The sequence below is a fragment of the Pezoporus wallicus genome, unplaced genomic scaffold, assembly GCF_028554395.1.
Source record: "Pezoporus wallicus isolate ANWC-B61680 ecotype Strahan unplaced genomic scaffold, APGP_CSIRO_Pwel_v1 contig_8166, whole genome shotgun sequence".
Lineage (NCBI taxonomy): Eukaryota > Metazoa > Chordata > Aves > Psittaciformes > Psittacidae > Pezoporus > Pezoporus wallicus.
In genome coordinates, this window is record NW_026638114.1 from 3,229,154 (window position 1) to 3,247,955 (window position 18,802).

Here is an 18,802-nt window from a genome sequence, read left to right on the forward strand (position 1 = left end):
TGGGGACCGATGCCGGGGCAGGGCTGAGCTGCCTCACCAGTAGCAGTGCAGGTTTAAAGCACTGGGAAACGCTGCCCTTGATAGAAGGACGTGCAGTTCCATGGGTTCCCTGTGTGTGTGTGTGATGTACCTGACCCGAAGCCCTTCCACACCAGCCAAGGCTGTGCTCACAGCCTGATAACATCAGCCTTTCCCAGGACATGGTGTTCCTTGGAAAGAATGGGAGATAGTTCCCAGCCTCCCCCAAGCCCATGGCTTGGCTCCACTTCCCTGCTGGCATCTCCCGCAGCTCCGTGACAGCTCCGTGACAGCTCCCTGACAGGGCTGACCCTGCTTTCTAGTAAAGCCAAACCTCGTGTGGCATCCCTGTCCCCCTGGGGACACCCTGTCCTGCCTCCATTGCAGGCCTGATCCTATCCCAAACCGCAGCCCCAGCTCCCCTCTGGCCAATTAATTGTCCCAATAAACAACTTTATTGTGGGATTTTGGGGAATTTACACCTCCCCACGGTTATTTCCCTTGGAGCCAGCCCAGGGTAAACGTTTGTATTCCCTGGGGTATAAAAACAAAGCCCTGGAAACTCCTGCCCTATGGGGACACAAGGGGTTAACGGACAGTGGCAGCCATAGTGGGGTCACTGTGGGGCTATGATCCCCCAGCCCTTGGGGAGGGGACGCCCCTCCAGGGCTGCTTCTTGAGCATCCTAATTTTGCTGGGCTATAAAGGGTCCAGCCATGGGAGGGGAAGGATCCTGGACCCCATCCCCGCCTCCCCAAAGACGCTGCTGAGTCCCCCATCTCCCCGGGTGCCAGCTCCCCTCTCTGTGTGCCCTATGCATGGTGAGGACAACACCCGGCACCTCTTCCACCCCAAGTGGGTTTCAATCCCCAGCTCCCTGGCTCCTATAACACGCTGCACATCCCCTGAGCCCTGTATCTATCTATCTATAAATCTATCATCCATAAATTATCTATCCATAAATCTACCTATCTATATCACTGCCCCGTGCGCCGTTACCGGACACTCATGGTTACGGCACCCCCGTGCCCCCCCCCGCCCCGGCGCCGTGCCCGTCCCCGGCCGCACACGGTTAACGCAGCCCCGGCCCGTCCTTCCTGCCGGCGATTGGCTCCCCCCGCTCAGCCCAGCAGCTATTTCTCGGCTCTCGGGCTCGGAGGTGGCAGAAGGCGGCAGGGAGAGGGGGGTTTGGGTGTGTTTGTGTGCCCGTGTGTCCCCCCCCCCGGCGCTGTGAGCAGGGGGCCCGCACCCCACACCTGCCCCAGACATGGGGGGCTGGCTCCGCAGCGCCTGGATTTTGCCCCTGTTCTTGGCTGGGCTCGTCCAGCCAGGACAGGGGCAGGAGAAGGAGAAGGTAAGAGGAGAGGGGGGACCCTTATGGGGGTTTTGGGGATGGGGGCGGGATGTGGTACCCTGAGGATCCTCCTGTCCCCAAGGCTTCCTGCAGAGGTCCCAGGGGACTCCGTGGTTCTGTGACGCCCCCCCCAATCCCGGTGCTTGGATCACGGTTTTTTTTTTCCAAGCTATCTCTTGGGAATTGCTGTCCTAGGGTTGGGGCAGAGGGGACAGAGCCTGGTCCCCTCCCCAGTGACCCCCATAGGGGCAGAGCAAGGGGCTGTTGATCCATGCAGTGTCCAGGGGGGTACACCCATGTTTGGGGGTGCAGGCACCACTGTGTCCCCACACTGCAGCAGGCAGGGAGCAGTGGTTGCTGTCCCCCTCTGGTCCCCACAACCTCCCTGACACTGGTGGGAGAAGCAGAGCCCCCCCACCAGATCCATTCAGCCCCATGGAAGCTGAGCTGCCGGGGCAGAACCCCCGTGACTTCATCTGCTGCCAGGTCCCAAAATAGCCCCTTGGTGTCACTTGGGTGAGCCTGGGCTCCCTGATGGGAACGGGACATGGGATCCCTGGGTTAACCCCTGCTGCGCCACAAGCAGAAGCTGCTCCACACCCTTCCCTGCTTGGGTCTGATCCATCCCTGATCGCTCCCTTGCCTGGGCACGGCTTGGCCACAGCACAGCAGCGGGTGCTGCTCTGGGGCACCCTAAAGGGTGCATGCAGGGGTGTTGGGGTGCTGCTCACTCATGGCTCCAAGGAGGCTGGGGCTGCTTTGTCCCCAAGCCAGCTTGAGCTGTTTTCCAGCCTCTCGCCTTCCTGCCTGGCCGCGGACAGATAAACATCCCTCCAGCTGCAGCCAGCCCCGCTGGCCGCACATGCTCAAGCCAGCCTGTCCATCACCGTGACCTTGGCTCGCTGGAGCCTGGCTACTGCCAGTGGTATTTGGGGCAGGAGAGACAACGCTGGCAGCTGCCAACTCAGCCAGCGCCAGCGCTGGACCCGCTGCTCCAGTGGGCATGGGTGGCTGTGGGATTGGAGCCCCCTGCTCCATCCATGGGATGCTCCTTGCCCGCAGGTGAAATGCTACGGCTCGGTGCAAGGCACCATCTACGACTACGGGGCCCTGACCATCGATGGGGACGAGTATATTCCATTTAGGAATTATGCAGGGAAGATGGTGCTCTTCGTCAACGTGGCCACGTACTGAGGCCTCACCCTGCAGTATCTTGGTAAGGGTCCTGTGGGATATGGGCACACCAAGGGACAGGGTAGGCAGCAGCACCCAAGTGTATAGCCCTTGGCAGGTCCCCATGGTCTGTCCGGCTCCCCTCCTAACCCAGGCCTGGCTGTGTTTGCCTGCAGAACTGAATGCACTACAAAATGAGCTGGGGCCCTACGGGCTCGTTGTCCTGGGCTTCCCCTCCAACCAATTCGGGAAGCAGGAACCCGGCCAGAACTCGGAGATCCTCCCTGCGCTGAAGTGAGTACTGGGGTAGGGGCTGTGGCCCCCAAAGAACAGGGCTTATGGCTTCAAACCACTGCTGTGCAGCACCAAGCTGCCTGTTGCAGGATGCTCACCCTCCCCTTGCAGGTATGTCCGGCCAGGTGGTGGCTTCGTCCCCAATTTCCAGCTCTTCCAGAAAGGGGATGTAAATGGGGCCAAGGAGCAGAAGGTCTTCACCTTCCTGAAGGTGGGTGCATGGCAAGGAGTCACAGGGGCTGCATCCAGGTTGGGTTTTGAGGGGGACAAAGCACTGATGCTCTGGCTCCCATTGCAGAACGCCTGTCCCCCGGTGGCGGAGGAGTTTGGGAACCCCAAGAACCTATTCTGGGAGCCCCTACGGAACCATGACATCAAGTGGAACTTCGAGAAGTTCCTGGTGGGCCCCAATGGCGTGCCCGTGATGCGCTGGTACCACCGAGCCAACATCGCCGTCGTGAAGAACGACATCATTGCCTACATGAGGCAGCTGCAGGAGCAGGGCCAGTAGAGGCTGGGGCTGCTGGCTTGAGGGGTGTTTCTCCCCTCTGCTGGCATCCCCATGGCTGCTTTGGGGCTGGCTCCCCACCCCATCCCATCATGCATCCCAGCAGCAGGAGCCAAATGCTGTCTCCTCCATCACTGTTATCTCTGGCACTCCCAGTGGCAGAGACCTCAGTGATAGGAATGGGACATTCCCAATAACCCATATCCCACCCCAGCAGTGGCATCTCCTCCTGGCCCCCAGCTTTCCCACTGCTCCATCACCCCGCGTTGCCGGACAGCAGGAGGATGCAGGGGCCGCTGCCCCTGGAGCAGAGGACCACGTCTCCATGAAGGCTCGGCCCGAAAGCCCCCGCCATGGGGCGGGCCAGGCCTGATCCCACCGAGCACGGAGCAGCTCTTCAGTGCATTCAAGCCGCCCGTGGTGCCGGTGCAGAGACGCGCTCCTCTCCCGGTCAGGGGAAGCTGGCCCCTCATCCCCAGCACAGAAATGCCAAATAAAGGCTCTTGCAAATGTGCAACCCCACTTCTTGACCAGGGATCGGGGGAAAGAGTAGGGGGTACAATGGCCAGGCTGGGCGTAGCAATAGGGAGGGCTGGCTCCCAGCTGGATAAACTCCTAAACAGGGGTTTATCATCACAGGATAGCATTTGGGGACAGGATGTGTGCTGGTGCAGAGCAAAAGGGGCTGGGAGAAGGAGCAAGGACCAGCCCTCAGCAAGGAACATGCCAGGGTGCCTGGCTCCTGCTGTCATGCACGTGACAGCCACGCTCACACAAATAGGGCTGGTTATTTTTTTCCTCTCCCCTTCCAGCCTTGTTTTCCGGGAGCAGAGTCTGGAAACACTCATCCTAAGGCCACTGCTGCAGGGGAAGGCAGAAGGGGAAGTACAGGAGTGGGGAGTTCCCTGCCGTGACAAAGGCAGGGGGTCAGGAGGGGAAAAGGCAAGAGGCTGAGCCCAGCACCCAGAGGGAGATGGGGAACATGCACTTGGAGCAAGAGATGCTGGGGTGCACATGCAAGGGTTGGGGTCCCCTTGCTCTGCCCCCATGGCTACACCTGAGCCCTGGCATCCCTCCTGGTGCCCACACCGAGGCTGCCCCAGGGGAAGCAGTTTTGGGGATAAAACCAGAGAGACTCAGCTCCACTTCAGTCCTTAAATAAATACAAAGACACCAACCACCCTCAGGCTGGGCCATGGCTGTGGCAGGCACCCGCCTGTGAGCATGGGCTCTCCCAGCACCGGGAGCATCCCTGCCAGCACCCATTCCTCCAGGGGCTGGACCGAAGCCCCTGGACCACAGCAGCTCCTGGGAAACGCCAGCTCCTCTTCCCTGAAGACCTGGCTCGGGGCTACAGCGCTGCCAGGCCTGATGCCTCGTGGGGAAAGGGATGGGCGCAGGGCGCTGACCCCACCGTGCTGGCACCTCCGGTCCCTCCTTAACGCTCTCCTGCAGGGATGCACTGAGGAGCTGTGCACATTCACTGCATGTCCATGCACAGGGAGAGGCAGCCGGAGGAAGCTCCTAGATACATACACACGGGCACACACACACACCCTACTCCTCCTCTGCTGGTAGCACAGTGCAGCCGGGGCTTGGCGTTAGGGCAGTCTGGGACCTGCCTGTTCTGAAAGACAAGAAGGGTGGTATGGGGTGAGCACAGCTCTGCATGCCCAGGTATGCCCATAGGAGGGATGCAGTCATGGAATAGCCGTTATCCCAAGTATTGATTGCCACAACCCCATGAGCTACTAGGGCTCAGGCTCATGCCTGTCTTCAGTGGCAAATGGTCCAGGCTTGCCCGTGTTCAAGGCCAGGTTGGAGAGAGCCTCAGGAGGGATCCGGTGTGAGGCATCCCTGCCCATGACAAGGGGGTTGGAACTGGATGATCTTAAGGTCCTTTCCAACCGAAACTATTCTGTGATTCAGATGCTGCAGGGTTGGTTCAGGGGATGCAGCAGGGACCAACCCCAAATCACATTCAGCCCCTCAGCTGAACAGAGGTGTGGAAATGAACACTGCCTGGAAAGCTGTCTCCCCCATCCCTCTCCCAACCACCCATGGTCCCAAGCGTGAGGACAGGTTCTGAGCCTTACCCAAGTCCTTGGGGACCTGTTTCACCCCAGCCACTGCTTGGGCGTTCTGGCTGCGAGCCATGGCGCAGGGTGGGTGCCAGGGGTACTCAGGCTGCAGGAGGAGATGAACAGGAACAGTCAGTTACCAGGGATGTGGAGCATGGAGCCGCACTGTCCGATTGTTGGGACATGAGGAGGAGGAAGGCAGCTGAGCCTTCACATGCCAACAGCACACGCGTGCTCAGTGACTTGGTTGCTCAGCAGTGAGCTTCAGACCCTCTCACACAGGACCCGCTGCTCCCCCTGTGCTGGCACTCACCGGGGAGAAGTGTTGGAAGTTCTGTCCCGGTGGGTGCTCTCCTGGCATTGCCGGCGGGTACCGGATCTGCTGCCACTCATCGAAGCCATGGTACATGGGGTGAGCCACGGGGGAGCTGTACTGATATGGGTACATGGGGCAGGAAGGGCCCAGCGGCCCCTGCAGCGGCTCGGGGTGCAGCCTCTCTCCAGATGCCTGTGAGGAGCCAGGAGAGATGGTGAGGAGATCTCCAAGGGCAGCCCACCACCATCACCCAGCTTGGAGCTGCACCTCTAGCATAGGTAAGAGGCTGAGGCAGGCCTGAAGCCCCCAGCCCCTCACCTAAGAAGGGTTTTTGCCCCATCCCCACCTGTTTGTGCTGTTTCAGCAGCTTCTTCAGCTTCTCCTTCTCCTCCTTTTCCCTCTGGCAGTCATCCTTGGAAGCTCGCAGCTGTGAGAGCAATGGGGGTTAGTGCAGAGCCCACCCTGCCAACCCCAGTGTCTGTAGGACAAGGGTTGCTGCAATGCCCTGCAGAAAGGTGTGTGTGCCCCCAGATGCCCAGGGGAGGAGGAGAGGGGGAGAAGGAAGAGACAAGTGAGGTGCTCTGACAGGGACAATCAGCAGCAAAATCAGCCCTCAGACACTGCTCCGATATTAGTACAGGGGCTGTGATACTGGGGACACATCCAAGTGGGCCACCAGGCTCCCAGTGGTACCCAGCACTGCTCACCTGGTTGTTGGAGATGACCAACTGCTTCTGCAGCTTTTCCAGCTGCTGCTTCAGCTCTTCCTTCTCCTCATTCATCCTCTCCCTGTCACTCCGCTCCCGCTGGAAGTCCTCCTCGAAGATTTTCACCTGGCAGGAGGGAGCGATGTGGGTGCATTTGCTGAGGGCAGATATCTCCACAAGCACCCCCATCACCATGATACCATCCCCGACCCCATCAGCTACACCAAGCCCCAGACAATGGGCTGGCACAATGGCCAACACCCATGGTCCTCTCCCAGCTGAATGCTTGGAGGATGCTGAGCTTGGTTCCCCACTTCCCACCACTGCAGCACTGACACACACCAGGCTGCTCCTGGCCACACCAGGTTCTTTGCCAGGGAGGTCCAGGACATGTAGCTCCCTCCCTGCCTCCAGTGACTCCGTGTCCTGCCCCACCTGCTGCTTGAGCAGCTCGTTCTGGGTCAGCAGCTCCTGCGATGGCAGCTTCCCTGCTGTCTCCATGGCACTGGCAAAGATGGGTGGTGGAGAGGCCTGGACGTTCAGGGCCTCCTCTAGTGCCTAGAGGAAGATAAGCAGGGAGAGGGGGGTCAGAGTAAAGCACTGTGCCTATGACTGGAGGGCCATGAGCACATGGGACTACAGACCCCCCCAAACCCCCTTTTCTGGGAGCCTGGAGTGATGTGGTGGGCACTGTCTGACATGAGCCCCTGCCTAGGCAAGGAGCTGGATAGGAGGCGGGTGTTGATCAGGGCCAGTTTGGGATTTAAGATTGAAGAGGCTGGAGAACATGAAACACATTACTTTCAGCAAAGGGTTCTGGCCTGGCCCCCACCTTGTTCAGCCTCTGGATCTCCTTTTCCTGGTATTCCCGCTGTCTGGTGACCGGAGCCAACTGTTCCTGCAGGAACCGCATCCTCTGCTGCAGGTCCCTCACCTCCATGGACAGCCTCTCCTTCTCTGCCTGCAGGACCCAGGGGGGAGATCAGCCAAGGCCCATAGGGCCAGCAGATCCCTACCACCCTTCCCATGGGACTCACCTCCTCTGTTTCGATCCGGGACTTGGCCAGCAGCAGCTTGCGGTCAAAATCCCTTTGCTTCTGCTCCCGCTCCGACTCCAGCTCAGTCAGTGCCCTGCGTGCCTCGGCCAGCTCCTGGTGCAGGTCTGTGACCTGCCGGGAGGGAGAAGGCATGTTGGCCTGCCTGCAGGAGCCAAACTGGGGGGGAAGGAGGCACAGAAAGCCCCAAACCTTCCCCTGCATCCAGTCTCCTCCATGTGCCTGCACCCAGCAGAGATGTGCCCTCAGCACCCAAGCCCTACCTTCTGCTCGTACTTCTGCTTCATGGCTCGGAAGTGCTGATCCCATTGCTTATTCACCTCCAGCAGCTGCAAGGAGAGAGGAATGGCTGAACAGGAGCCCAACCCCTGCCTCCAGCCAGCCACGGTAGTCCCCAGCAGCCTCCCATTGCAAAAGCACCTTGTGGAGGTGCTGGATGGAGATCCCAGCTCCAGCAGCGCTTCCCTGCAGCTCCACAGCCCTGCCCCGGGTGCTGCCCCAGCACTGCCCGCTCCCTGGTCCTCACCTCCCTGCGCTGGTGCTCCAGGATCTTCACCTTCTTCTCCTTGGCCTCCATCTCTCCTCTGCCCGGCGCCTTCTCCACCGTGGCCCCGCTCTGCTGGACGCGCACGGGGGGGACCCTCAGGACTTTTGTGGAGGCCGTGCAAGAGGCCAGCTAAACTTGAGCCAATTCCCTCCCACCACCTTCCCATCCCCTTGAGGCCCTGAGAGTCCTACTGGTCACACTGGGACAGACTGGGAGCTCGATCAGAATGAGGCCACCTTTGCTGATGTGTCAGCGGGCTCCCTGCCTCCTTCCCTGCCCTCCCTGAGGGCAATGCTGCCTCCTCACCTGCTGCTGCTCCGCACCTTCCCTCTTCCCACCATCCTGGCTGCCCAGTGTCACCATCCTCCGGAGCTCCTGGTTCTCACACCTGCGGGCGGGCAGGCAGGGATGGGTCAGTGGGAAGAAGCACTCAAAGCAGCCCTGTCCTCTTCCTCACCCCCCACCCTCACCTCAGCTTCTCCAGTGCCTGGTTTCTCTGCTCCAGGTCCCGCTCCAGCTTGGTTCGCAGCTCCTTGTTCTCACTGTGCAGCGTCTCACACAGTGTCTGGAGGGTGAATATCAGCAGCATGAAGACCTTGGCCAGCCCCAGGAGCCCTCCTGGTCACATACCAAGCTCTGCCATGGAGCTGGGTGTCCACGTCCAGGTGAACAGGAGGGGACTTGGTGGGATTTAAACAACCCCCAAAGGGGAAAACCCCCATGAAGAGCCCATCCAGCTCTCACTCACCTGCAGGAACGATGTTCTCTGCTCATTCTTGTGCACCTTGGAGGCCAGTCGCTTGAGCTCGGAGGCCATGTAGCCCATACGCATGAAGACCTGGTCCTTGCTGGCCTCCTTGGCACAGCCACTCAGCGTGCTCTCCAGCTGCTGCAGCTGGGGCAGCAGGTTGGCATCCTCATTTGGTGGCTGCTCCAAGTCCTGGGGACGGGATGAAGACCATAGAATCAAGGAGGTTGGAAGAGAACTTTACGATCATCAGGTCCAACCATTACCGCAGCACTGCCAAGACCACCACTAAAGTGTATCACTAAGGGCCTCATCTACACGGTTTGTGAACACTTCCAGGGATGGTGATTCCACCACTTTCCTGGGAAGCCTGTTCTAATACCCGACTACCCTCTCTGTGAATAAACTTTTCCTAACATCCAAGATCAGTTTAAGGAGCATTGCAAAGTCCCCTCTTGGGCAGATCAGCCTCGACTCCCACTCATGGCTGTGGCAGGGGCCAGCACCAAGACACTGCAATAGCTCTTGATATGCAGGACTCAACTCCTCCTGAAGGCCCCCTGGCCAATGCAAACAGGGATGTGCAACAACAGCATGTCCCCTTACAGGCACTGTGCAGTACAAGCTGATGTTTGTCCCCCTTGGGCTCCCCATCCCTCCTCCCCTCCCTTCCAGCATGCACAAAAAGCCAGAGCAGGACAGTGGCAGCCAGGGGAACATTCAGATGGCTCTAAACAGAGCACATGCACATGCCTTGGCTGGGCAGACCGTGTCAGCACTGATGGGGCTGGGTGACCTGGTCCTCCCACCCGGTGCAGGCGCCAGGAGATGGGTGTCAGAGCACTGCTGACAGCTCTTTGGATCATCACAACCCTTCCTCTGTCACGGGGCATCTGGAGATGGGTGTTCCCATGCCCAGGCAGCCTGGCCTAGGCACCCAGCAGCCCCTGCCCTTGGAGGGCAGCCTGTACATTGCCCCCCTCCCTGCCTTGGCCAGGTGAGTGGTACATTTATTCCTCCAAATCCCACAGGCATCACTCACCGCTCTCCCACTCTCCTGGGGAAACCCCTGCACTTCCACAGGAACGACCTCGAAGTCTGAAGAGGATCCCTGCAATGGAAGGCAGCCAGGTCAGGTCTCCTTGGGGAATGGCAGCCCAGGATGCCCACCACATGGACATAAGGGGGAAACAAAGCAATGAAGCTGACTCCTCCTTTCTAGAGGCTAAAGACTGCCTCCTTTTGCTTTAACTAGATGGAGCCTTTCCCTCTGGCCGTGCCAGCTCTCACATTCACCACACTCACATTTGGGGAAGGTTTCCGTGCTTCCACGTCCGGCTGGGCACTGCCTGGGACAGCCTGCGTGGAGCTGGGATCAGGGCCAATGGCTGCAGAGAGGGGACAGGATGTAGCCATGAGCCTTTTGGAGAGCAGCGCCTCTCCCTGCCTCGCACAGGGATGCAGAGAGCAGACACCCCATGGATGGTTTCTACCCCAGTCATGAAAGCCTTCTTCACACTCTCTCCCATTCCCTGCACCCAGGACCCTGAGCCAGCAGGTTACTCCTTCTCTATGAGCCTTGTGTCTCCTACCTCCAGTTTCCACCAGGTCCTCCAAGGAAGATGCTATCAGCATTTTGTTGTCCTTCACAAGATCCTCTGCCTTCTGCCTCAGCTTGGATGCCTCCATCTGGGACTCCTCCAGCAGCTCTCCTGTTGTGGGCAACAGAAGGATGCTCACCCACCTTTCCTGAGTACCTGCCCTGCAGCACACACCAACACCAAGAAGCCCCCTGCTTTGGTGAAGTGCCTTCATCATCCAGAAACAATTTATGTTGGCCAAATCCAATGGCAAAGCTGTTATCAGTGGCTCACTGGCTGCAGAGTCCCCCATGCTGACACACAGAGCACTTGTTACAGGAGGCAGAATGGCAGCGCTGCATCTCCCAGAGGTCTCCTCAGCCTCCCGTAAGAGACAAATTTAAGCCTAAATTGTGGACCTAGAGGTCCAGCTTGCCCACACTGGGATCTAGCACCAGCAATGCAATCCTCTTCGCACCAGTGTGTCCCAGTCCCAGGTAGGGCCATGGTGACATGATGGGAATCACGAGGCAGGTGGAAATTTGACTGCAGAAGTGGGACTCAAAAGCAGAAGCTGGGTCACGAGACCAAAAGCAAAACCAAGGGCGAGTGGGGGAAGGCAGCAAAGGAGTAGAAAGGGGGAGGCATGATTCAGCTGTAATGCCAGCACCAAGTCCCTGCACTAAGTCCCTGCACTAAGCACCCAACACTGGGGTCTTTGAGCAGGGAAAAACCCCTGACCCAACAGGGGTTGCAGAAGGTAGAGCTTCCATCAGAAGCAGAATAGATCCCAGCAGCTGTGACCTGCCACTGAAGTTCTCCAAGGAGCCAACCTTGCTCCATCACTTGCCTTTTTTTTACCCCCAAGCCATTTATCCCACCATAGAGCATCCCAGAGTTCAGCAAAAGCCTTGCTCCCTTTGCACCCCTGTGTGAAAAAAGCCCAGACATCCTGCTGGATCCTCAAGGATGGGGACAGCTTTACTGCACCCCAGTGCCAAGACCCCCAGCTTCTTCTAGCTTCCTACACGGAGCAAGAAACCCCCAGGCTCGGTGGGCACAGGCTGAGCTGCCCCAAAGGCAAACCCCATCCCCATCCACACAGCAGTTACCAATTGACTTGATCCCCTGCATCTTCTCCTTGAGCCGGGTGTTCTCCTCCACCAGCCGCTCAAAGGCTGCTGCTCCATTCTCCTCCAAGCCCCCACCAGGGTCGTAGATGCGGTAGGGTCCTCTCCCTTCCATGCCCGCCATTCAGTCACCTACCTCCGAGCCGGGCATTCCTGCAAGGCAATGGGGCATAGCATCACCTTCCCCTGGCTCCAGACAGCACCGTGGTCCCCTGGTCCCAACCCTGCGGGGCTTTGGGTGCCATGGAAGTGCCTTACTGCTCACCAGCAGGGAAGTGTCCCAGGTGAAGGCAGTTCCCCTCCAGCTCTGCTCAGGGTGAACGTGCAGGGGTGACTCACAGCCATGAGAAGTGTCATGCGAGGAGGCATCACCAGCAGCCACGCTCGGGGCTGGCTCTCACCCCTATGGGGTTTGGGAGTCCCAGAGGAGGTTACAGCATGGGCTGCTGCATCCCAGGAGGGACAGAGACCCAGCCCTGGAGCATCCGTCTGCACCAGCCTGGACCTGGGCACTGCCAGCAGGGCATCCTGCTCATCACAGGGTATTTCTGGGGGCTGGCTGGGGAGGGACAGTGTTTGCAGCTTCAAAAGCCTTAAATGCAGCTGGTGGGTGGTTTGGGCAGCACCAAGGGGGATGAGCCCCAGCAGCCAGGCAGGGACATGCTCTGCCCCCGGATCAGCCAGGAAAATCAGCTGCCAATGGCACAGCTTCCCTATTCCAGCACGGGAACAGCCACACTGGGAGCAAAGTGCAAGGAGAGCAAACACCTGTGCGCAGTGTGCTATCTGCCCTTTTAATTCCTTGTGTCTGGGAGTGGCCTAAATCCTCCCCATCACCGAGGTGTGGGCAGAACCAGGTCTCACCCATCTCCTGGGGCTGATAAGCTGTGAATTATCTCCCTTGATGACAGCCTGTTATAAAGTGGAGCAGTGCAGCAGCTGAGACAGCCCCGGGGGTGATGCCACATGGAGCACTCGGATGCCTATGGGAATCCCTAAGCGTGCTTCCACCAGCCAAGGTGCTCATAGTAGGAGAGGATCAAGGAGGGGCATCCTGAAAGGGGAAAGGGGGCTAGCCCATACCCTGAACTATCTATCACACTAATGCTCATGCCAGGAGTGATCCAGGCTGAGCACTGGCTTAGGTGACCTGCCAAGGAGCAGGAGGGACTTTCCAGACGACAACTGTTACCTGGCAGCATCCCTATCTGGAGCAACAACACCCGCCTCAGCAGCAGGTCATTACACGTGGCCTCACAGTATGTTTTGGGGACATGCATCTGCTGTGGGTGCTGCCAAGCCCCTCGTTGTCTGTGGTCCACATGGGGAGCTCCAGCCCCATCCAGCTGCAGCCCAGGCTGAGCAGGGGCTATTTCTGGAGCCCACAGCAGCTGACAGGAAGCTGCAGAAGCAGCTCTTATGCTGGGGGTCCTGGTGTGGGCAGCATCACCACAGCTGGTATGAAATCCCCTGCAGCCTCCCACCATGGGATGGGGACCTACCAGTGGGCAGGATGGAGCCCAGCATGGTGGCACACACATGGTCCAGGGACATGGTGGCATCTCCACTGCAGAGAAGTCATAGAATGGGTTGGAAGGGACCTTAAAGCTCATCCAGTTCCAAACCCCTGCCATGGGCAGGGACACCTTCCACTAGAGCAGGTTGCTCCCAGCCCTGTCCAACCTGGCTGCAGTACCTGCCTGGCCCCTGGATGGGGACAGTGTCACAGGCAGGCTGGGGACCTGAGCCTGCTTCTCAATGGACTCTGGACACCACATGCTGCTGCAGATCCCAAACCTGGGGCTCGGGGAGAAGAGGGTTAGCAAAGTGATCCTGCAGTGAGCATCCTGTGGGAGATCCATGTCCTCCACTGGGATGAACCCAGGTGTGGGTCAGGGAAGGTGGGGACAAGCTGCCCTCTCCTGTGGTACCCCGAAATCCCAAACCCTGTTTTCTCACACTCCAGACCCCAAACGAGGACGTTTTCTGCCTTGTCCACAGCACATATGGAAGGTCCCCTGCTCCTGCAGGAAACACTCAAACCTGAGTCACCTGCACCAACCACCTTGCTGACCAGCAGAGCTCTCTCCTTCCAGTTGGATGGAGACACAAAAAAGCCTCCTCCATTCCCAATTCTCAGGGTTTTAACAAGGATTCTCCTACTCTCCGCACCCAACAGGGAAGTAACAGCAGAGGGGCCACGGGAGCTGCTTTCAGCAGCAGCCAGGGAGTGGAACTGCACTATCTCCAGCTGACAGAAGCACAGAGCAGCCACAATTCCTCATCAAACAAGACCCAGCAAGAGGGAAGGGCTTGTGCAGCATCACTGCTGGAGTCAAGGAGGGTTTGCCCATGGTCAAGGAACAGCCTCATTTCTGCAAGGAGCTGCTGGGATTAAGCTGTCACCTTGGGGACAGGACCCTGGACCACGTCCCTGCTTCCAGTCCTGGCTTGGTCTTTCTTTAAGAGTTCTGAAAGGTGAAATTTGCAGTGAAAAATCTCATGTTCCAATAAGACACCAGGAGAGGAGAGAGAGGCCTACAGACCTGCTCCTGATGGTGGTTAGAAACACAGAGCAAACACAACTACCACAAACCCAGCAAGAACCCACTGAACCACCAGAAAAAAAACTTCTCTTTTTATCTATCAGTTTCTCAGCTAATCTGACAGTACTGCACAGCCCTGGGGGTTGAGGACCAGCCATGGACCATGGCTACAGCTCACAGGCTCCATGCCCAGCCACCGGCAGAGGCTGCCAGACACCACGGTTGCAGGCAGGGCACCGAGACCTGGAGGGAGTAAATTCTTATGACAACTCAGCAGAAGGAGAGGATGAGAGAGCAAGTGGTCAGGGGAGACTCCCTGGCAAGGATGAAAGCAGGGGGGTATTTAAATCACTGCGCTGCGGCTTGAGAGAGAGCTGGAACCACGCTGCCATGGCCAGGCACTGTCACCCAGCAGGATGTGCATCACCACCATGGCCACCAGCATCACAACCATCACACCAACCACACAGAACCAGCAGGAGGAAATGATTCCTGCTTTAAAATGACCAACAAAGATACAAAGGCAGAGGGCGTGAATCCTGCACAGTGAGTGGGCTGGCCCCGCTGGAGGCTTGCTTACAGCGATGAGCCCCAGGGTGCGGATCACCCTCTGAAGCCACAGGCTTGGCAGCCCAACAATTCCCATCCCTTGATCCATGGTGGGGGCTCAGCCCAGCCCAAACAATGGGGTTTTCCTTACCCTTCCCAGGAAGTCAGTCCCAGCCAGGACTGCACAAAGTGAAAGCAAATCCCAGCAGGCTGCCAGTATCGTTTTCCCAAGACTGGGGCTGCTGGGCCCCCACATCCCTCTTCCTCAGAGGAAAAGCAAAAGCCACTCGGACTCCATGGAGGGGTATTTTCTGACTGATCGTTTTGCTGGAATGTGGCAGAATACCACAGCGCTCAGCCTGGTTTCTTTTCCTCTTGAGAGCTTCAACAACTCCCCAGAGCAGGAACAACCACTCCTGAGCTGCTGCTCTGGTCTCATTTTCAGGGAAGCAAAAGCAGGGCTGGTTTTAGGAGGAAGCAATAATGAGACCTTCTGGGCACTGCAGTCTGCTAGGCTGGGAGTAATAAACGAGCAGGAAAGCAGGCACTGCAAGGCTCAGGTCTCAAAGGGAAAAGTCTGAACATCTGCTTGAAGCATTCTTCTTCCCAGCCTGGCTAGCTGCAGAGAGGCTGGGAAGGCAGAGCCCCATCTGAAATGCAGCAGATGTTACAGATGTCCTCCAGCCACAAATCCCACCCTTGTCTGAAAAAACAGCTCCTGCAGAGGCTCCACAAGACAACCTGCTTCCGGAGGCTGCTCACAAGGGAAATTAAGCATTTCCCTGTTCGGAGCCAGGTTTACAAACACAGGTAACCACACAGAGCTGCAGGACTCACCAGGGGTCCAAATTCCAGGGCAGGCAGGACAAGCAGACAGACTTGGTGGTGGTGCTGCCCTGGGCAGGAGTGGTGCTTTATGCAAGACCCTGTCTTCTGCTTCAAAGACGTCTCGCTTCATGCTGCCTGCTCTGCTTCTTCCCCCTGCACCATGGCTGCTCTTCATGGCACTCAGAAGCAGAGCGAGGCAATAGCCACCCCTTTCCTTGCAGCTCCAGCACAACCCAACCTACGGCGCATCAGCCAAGCAGCAGCAGCGGCACCACAAACCTCCACCAGCAAAGCCACCTCTGTCACCCCAAACCAGACCTCACTGTTGCTTTAAAACAAAACCTGCAATGCCACCAGAGTACATGGTTCAGCTTCCTCCACCCACAAGTGTTTTGTACCAGCTGCTGGCAAGCCACGACCCACGGCCCCGTGCTAAATAGGTCTGTCTGGCGTAGGTCAGGTCAAAAGGGCATCGTGGGATTTCTTGCAGAGCCAGGAATGATGCCAAAGGCTGCAAAGAGCCTCTCCTTGTTTACTTCATCTGCCCATAGAGCACACAAGGACACATCAGGCTGGAGCCTTCCTGCCTCCAGAACTCACTCCAGTGCCCAAAGTCCAGTCCCTCGGCTCCTTTGCCAGCACTCTCAATGAAACGTGCCCTCCAAAAGAGCTTGTGGCAGCAGAACAGCTCTTACTCACCCAAGCAGCTGGAAATAAACTGAAGGGGAAAGGTTGTATTTGCCTCTTTGATACCGGGAGCAACCCATGCCTGGGGCAAAGAGGAACGGGACAGCCAGATCTCCAAAAGGCTGCAGATCCCCACCATGTCCCATTGGGAGCTGTCCTCACCCAAAAGCAGGGCTGACAAGCAGCATCCTTTCTTCCCCTTTGCCCTCAGTACAAGCCTTAGCCTGGAATTGAGGGAGGGGAGATGGGGAGCAAGCTGCGCAAAAAAGGAGGAAGGGAGGGGGGTTAGGATGCCGCCATTCCCTCTGTGGCTATTCCAGCCTTTGGATCCGCATCCCATATGAATACACACCGCTGGAGCAGCGACAGGATGGGGAAGAAACACTCAAAGCGGAAGGAAAACAGGAGCTCCGTGTCCCTGCCCAGAAGCGGTCCGAAGGCAGATGCGTGGGCCCGGGGGAAGGCCGGGGTTGTGCAAGGCTGAACGAGGGCAGAGCCCACCCGGGGTTTCGGCCCCAGGGTACCAGGAGGCCGGTACCGCCCGGACCGGGAGGGGACAGGCGGGGATATCCCTCTCCGGCACCTCCCCACCGCGGTGACCCCAGGCTCCCACACCCCCAGCCCGCCCCTTGGGGAGCGGCGACAGGAGCCGGCAGTCCCTGCTCTGCGAGGCGGGGAAATGAGGCACAATAACGACTATCGCGATCCCCGCGCCTGCCCCGGAGCCGATGTCCGGGGGACAGCACAGCCCCAGACCCCTCCGGTGCGACCAAGAGCCCCAGAACCATCCGGATACAACCAACACGCAGCCCCGAGCCCCCACCACCGGTACCCTTCGCTGTACCCGGCGCCACCCTCCCTGGTGCCCAATGAGACCCCAGTGCCCCACGCAGGCACCGCCGGGCTCCGAGCTCACCTGCCTGCGCGCCCCACAACGGATCCGCTCCCGGTACCCCCACGGCGGAGCCGGGGAACGGCGGAGGTGCGGTGGGAACGCCCCCGGGAAATTCCCATCCTGATGGACGGGCGCAGCAGCCAATCAGCGCGGAGCAGAGGTGATATAAAGGGGAGCGGGGCGGGGAAGGTGCGCTGTCATGGCGGTGTGGGTGCGTGTTGGTGGGGAGCGCGCTGAGGGGCTCCGCGGGGGTCCCGCGGACCCGCCCGGCACAGGGTGGTGGAGTGAGCCCGCCTGGCTCCCCTTCAGGCGAGGTTTTGCCTCGCTGGGCAGCGGCAGCCCCGAGAGCGGCGGCTTATGGAGAGACAAAATGGCGGGGAGCAGCCGGGTTGGGGTGCGGAGCGGAGGCCGTGGTGAGGAGCTGCGCTGCGGCAGGGCCGGGCGCTCCCTCAGCACCGGGGGGCTTCCCGAGGGAGACCTTCCCTCGGCAGGGAGAGTTCCCTCCGTGTGCGGGCCTGCGTTAACGTTACACAAGGAAATGCCCCCAGCCGGAGCGGTTTGTTAGCAGGGATCCTTCTGTGCTGCGGGTTTGGGTATTGTGCGTTCGTGAACAATAGAGCAAGAACCACAGGGATCACTTCGGGTTGATGTCGGTCTTCAGGACTCCGCTCTATAGCTAGCTGATTCTTGTTGGTTTTGCCAAAAGGAAAGTGTTACATATATATATATAGTAATTATACAGACGTATATATATATGTGTGTGTGTGTGTGTATATATATATATAAAAAACCAAAAAGCACCAAACCAGCAGCAAAGGAACTTTGCTGTAAGCAGACGTGCTGCTCTCTGCCTGTATTCCTGACGTTTCCTCCTTAGGTGACTGCTACTGGGATCACAGAGGTGTCCTTCACTGGTGATTATCCTGTTTCCAGCTCTCCCAGGCCCAGTATTCCTGCTCAGCTCTGTTCACATGGTTCCACTTCTGGGTGATTTGTTGTTTTCGGTTGTAAAAATGAAAACCAAAATAACCCAAACCCCTTTCCCTGTCTGCTCTTCAACCAAGACGTCACCCTGGCAGCCTGGCTGGGTTATGAGACAGCTCAGAGGATGCCGAGATCCAGACATGCTCATTGGCTCCGCTTATGTCTGATGTCTCAACGGGGGACAAAACAACAGGACCCCACACATGCAACTGAACCCTTTTGTTCCCCAAAGAGCTTGTTTTACCCGAGCAGCCCAGTGCTCTTCTGTAAACCCTCATAAAACCTGGCTTCAGAGCTAAACTCAGTCCCACAGAACCCGAAAGCATCTTGTTCATGAGATAATGCCTCAGCTTGCACTACAATAGCCAAACCCTGTTGTCTCTTTGAGGAGAGAAGGCAGAGTGGGGTGGTTCAGCTTTACAGCACTGAAAAGCTGCCTGCCCCTCGCTCTACCTTGGCCATGCTCACATTGATAAAAGCATCGTGGTACTCACCTGGCCGGGTCATGGAGGGGCTTGGGGCATGGGAGCCCTTTGGGCAAGGCGCTCTCCGGCTGCGATCCCCAAACGCACAGGAAGGCCAGCCCAGCTGAGCTTACTTTTAGGCATGGAGAAGGGGAATTCCCCAGGATGGAGGTCCCAGACAGCCTCAGCGTGGTTTTGAGAGGGAGCCAGGCGCCGCTTAAAGGGCTCTCCTGTGCCGTTCCTTCCAGGGGCTGCCGAGCCCTGTCAGGTTTAGTCAGCAAAAGGAGGGAGCGAGGGGTTCTGTCATGGAGGCTGTGATTCACTTTTGGACAGTGGGA

The 18,802-nt window shown here is 58.3% G+C and overlaps 2 protein-coding genes across 4 annotated transcripts; one reads left to right on the forward strand and one right to left on the reverse strand.

The window, feature by feature from the left end:
• The first annotated feature begins 1,213 nt into the window (after window positions 1-1,213).
• GPX3 (glutathione peroxidase 3) lies at window positions 1,214-3,869 on the forward strand. The gene is made up of 5 exons (XM_057409582.1): window positions 1,214-1,372; window positions 2,435-2,588; window positions 2,722-2,839; window positions 2,951-3,050; window positions 3,138-3,869. Exons 1-5 carry the CDS (start codon window positions 1,286-1,288, stop codon window positions 3,348-3,350), a joined length of 672 nt encoding a protein of 223 aa, XP_057265565.1. The 5' UTR covers window positions 1,214-1,285; the 3' UTR covers window positions 3,351-3,869.
• A 619-nt stretch (window positions 3,870-4,488) lies between these two features.
• TNIP1 (TNFAIP3 interacting protein 1) lies at window positions 4,489-18,629 on the reverse strand. Of its 3 annotated transcripts, none has more exons than XM_057409558.1 (18): window positions 18,495-18,629; window positions 11,494-11,664; window positions 10,394-10,513; window positions 10,107-10,189; window positions 9,844-9,912; window positions 8,802-8,993; window positions 8,524-8,618; window positions 8,360-8,441; window positions 8,033-8,122; window positions 7,770-7,835; window positions 7,489-7,620; window positions 7,284-7,412; window positions 6,887-7,009; window positions 6,452-6,577; window positions 6,091-6,171; window positions 5,742-5,936; window positions 5,444-5,534; window positions 4,489-4,974 (listed from the first exon to the last, which is right to left on the reverse strand). In XM_057409558.1, the coding sequence occupies exons 2-18, from the start codon at window positions 11,633-11,635 to the stop codon at window positions 4,949-4,951; spliced, it is 1,842 nt and encodes a 613-aa protein (XP_057265541.1). In that variant the 5' UTR covers window positions 11,636-11,664; window positions 18,495-18,629; the 3' UTR covers window positions 4,489-4,948. The 3 variants fall into 3 exon arrangements, with proteins under 3 accessions (XP_057265541.1, XP_057265540.1, XP_057265543.1); XM_057409557.1 differs by having other exon boundaries at window positions 8,033-8,125; XM_057409560.1 differs by lacking the exon at window positions 8,033-8,122.
• Between the last annotated feature and the right edge of the window lie 173 nt (window positions 18,630-18,802).

Bases quoted from the DNA above. Each gene is read 5' to 3' on its own strand.
- TNIP1 (XM_057409557.1), bottom strand. From the start codon at position 11,635: ATGGCGGGCATGGAAGGGAGAGGACCCTACCGCATCTACGACCCTGGT. The intron at 9,913-10,106 runs GTGAGTGTGGTG...CTTCCATTGCAG, and splicing joins CACGGAAACCTTCCCCAAAT to GGATCCTCTTCAGACTTCGA. The intron at 8,994-9,843 runs GTGAGTGATGCC...TCCCGTCCCCAG, and splicing joins CCCAGGAGAGTGGGAGAGCG to GACTTGGAGCAGCCACCAAA.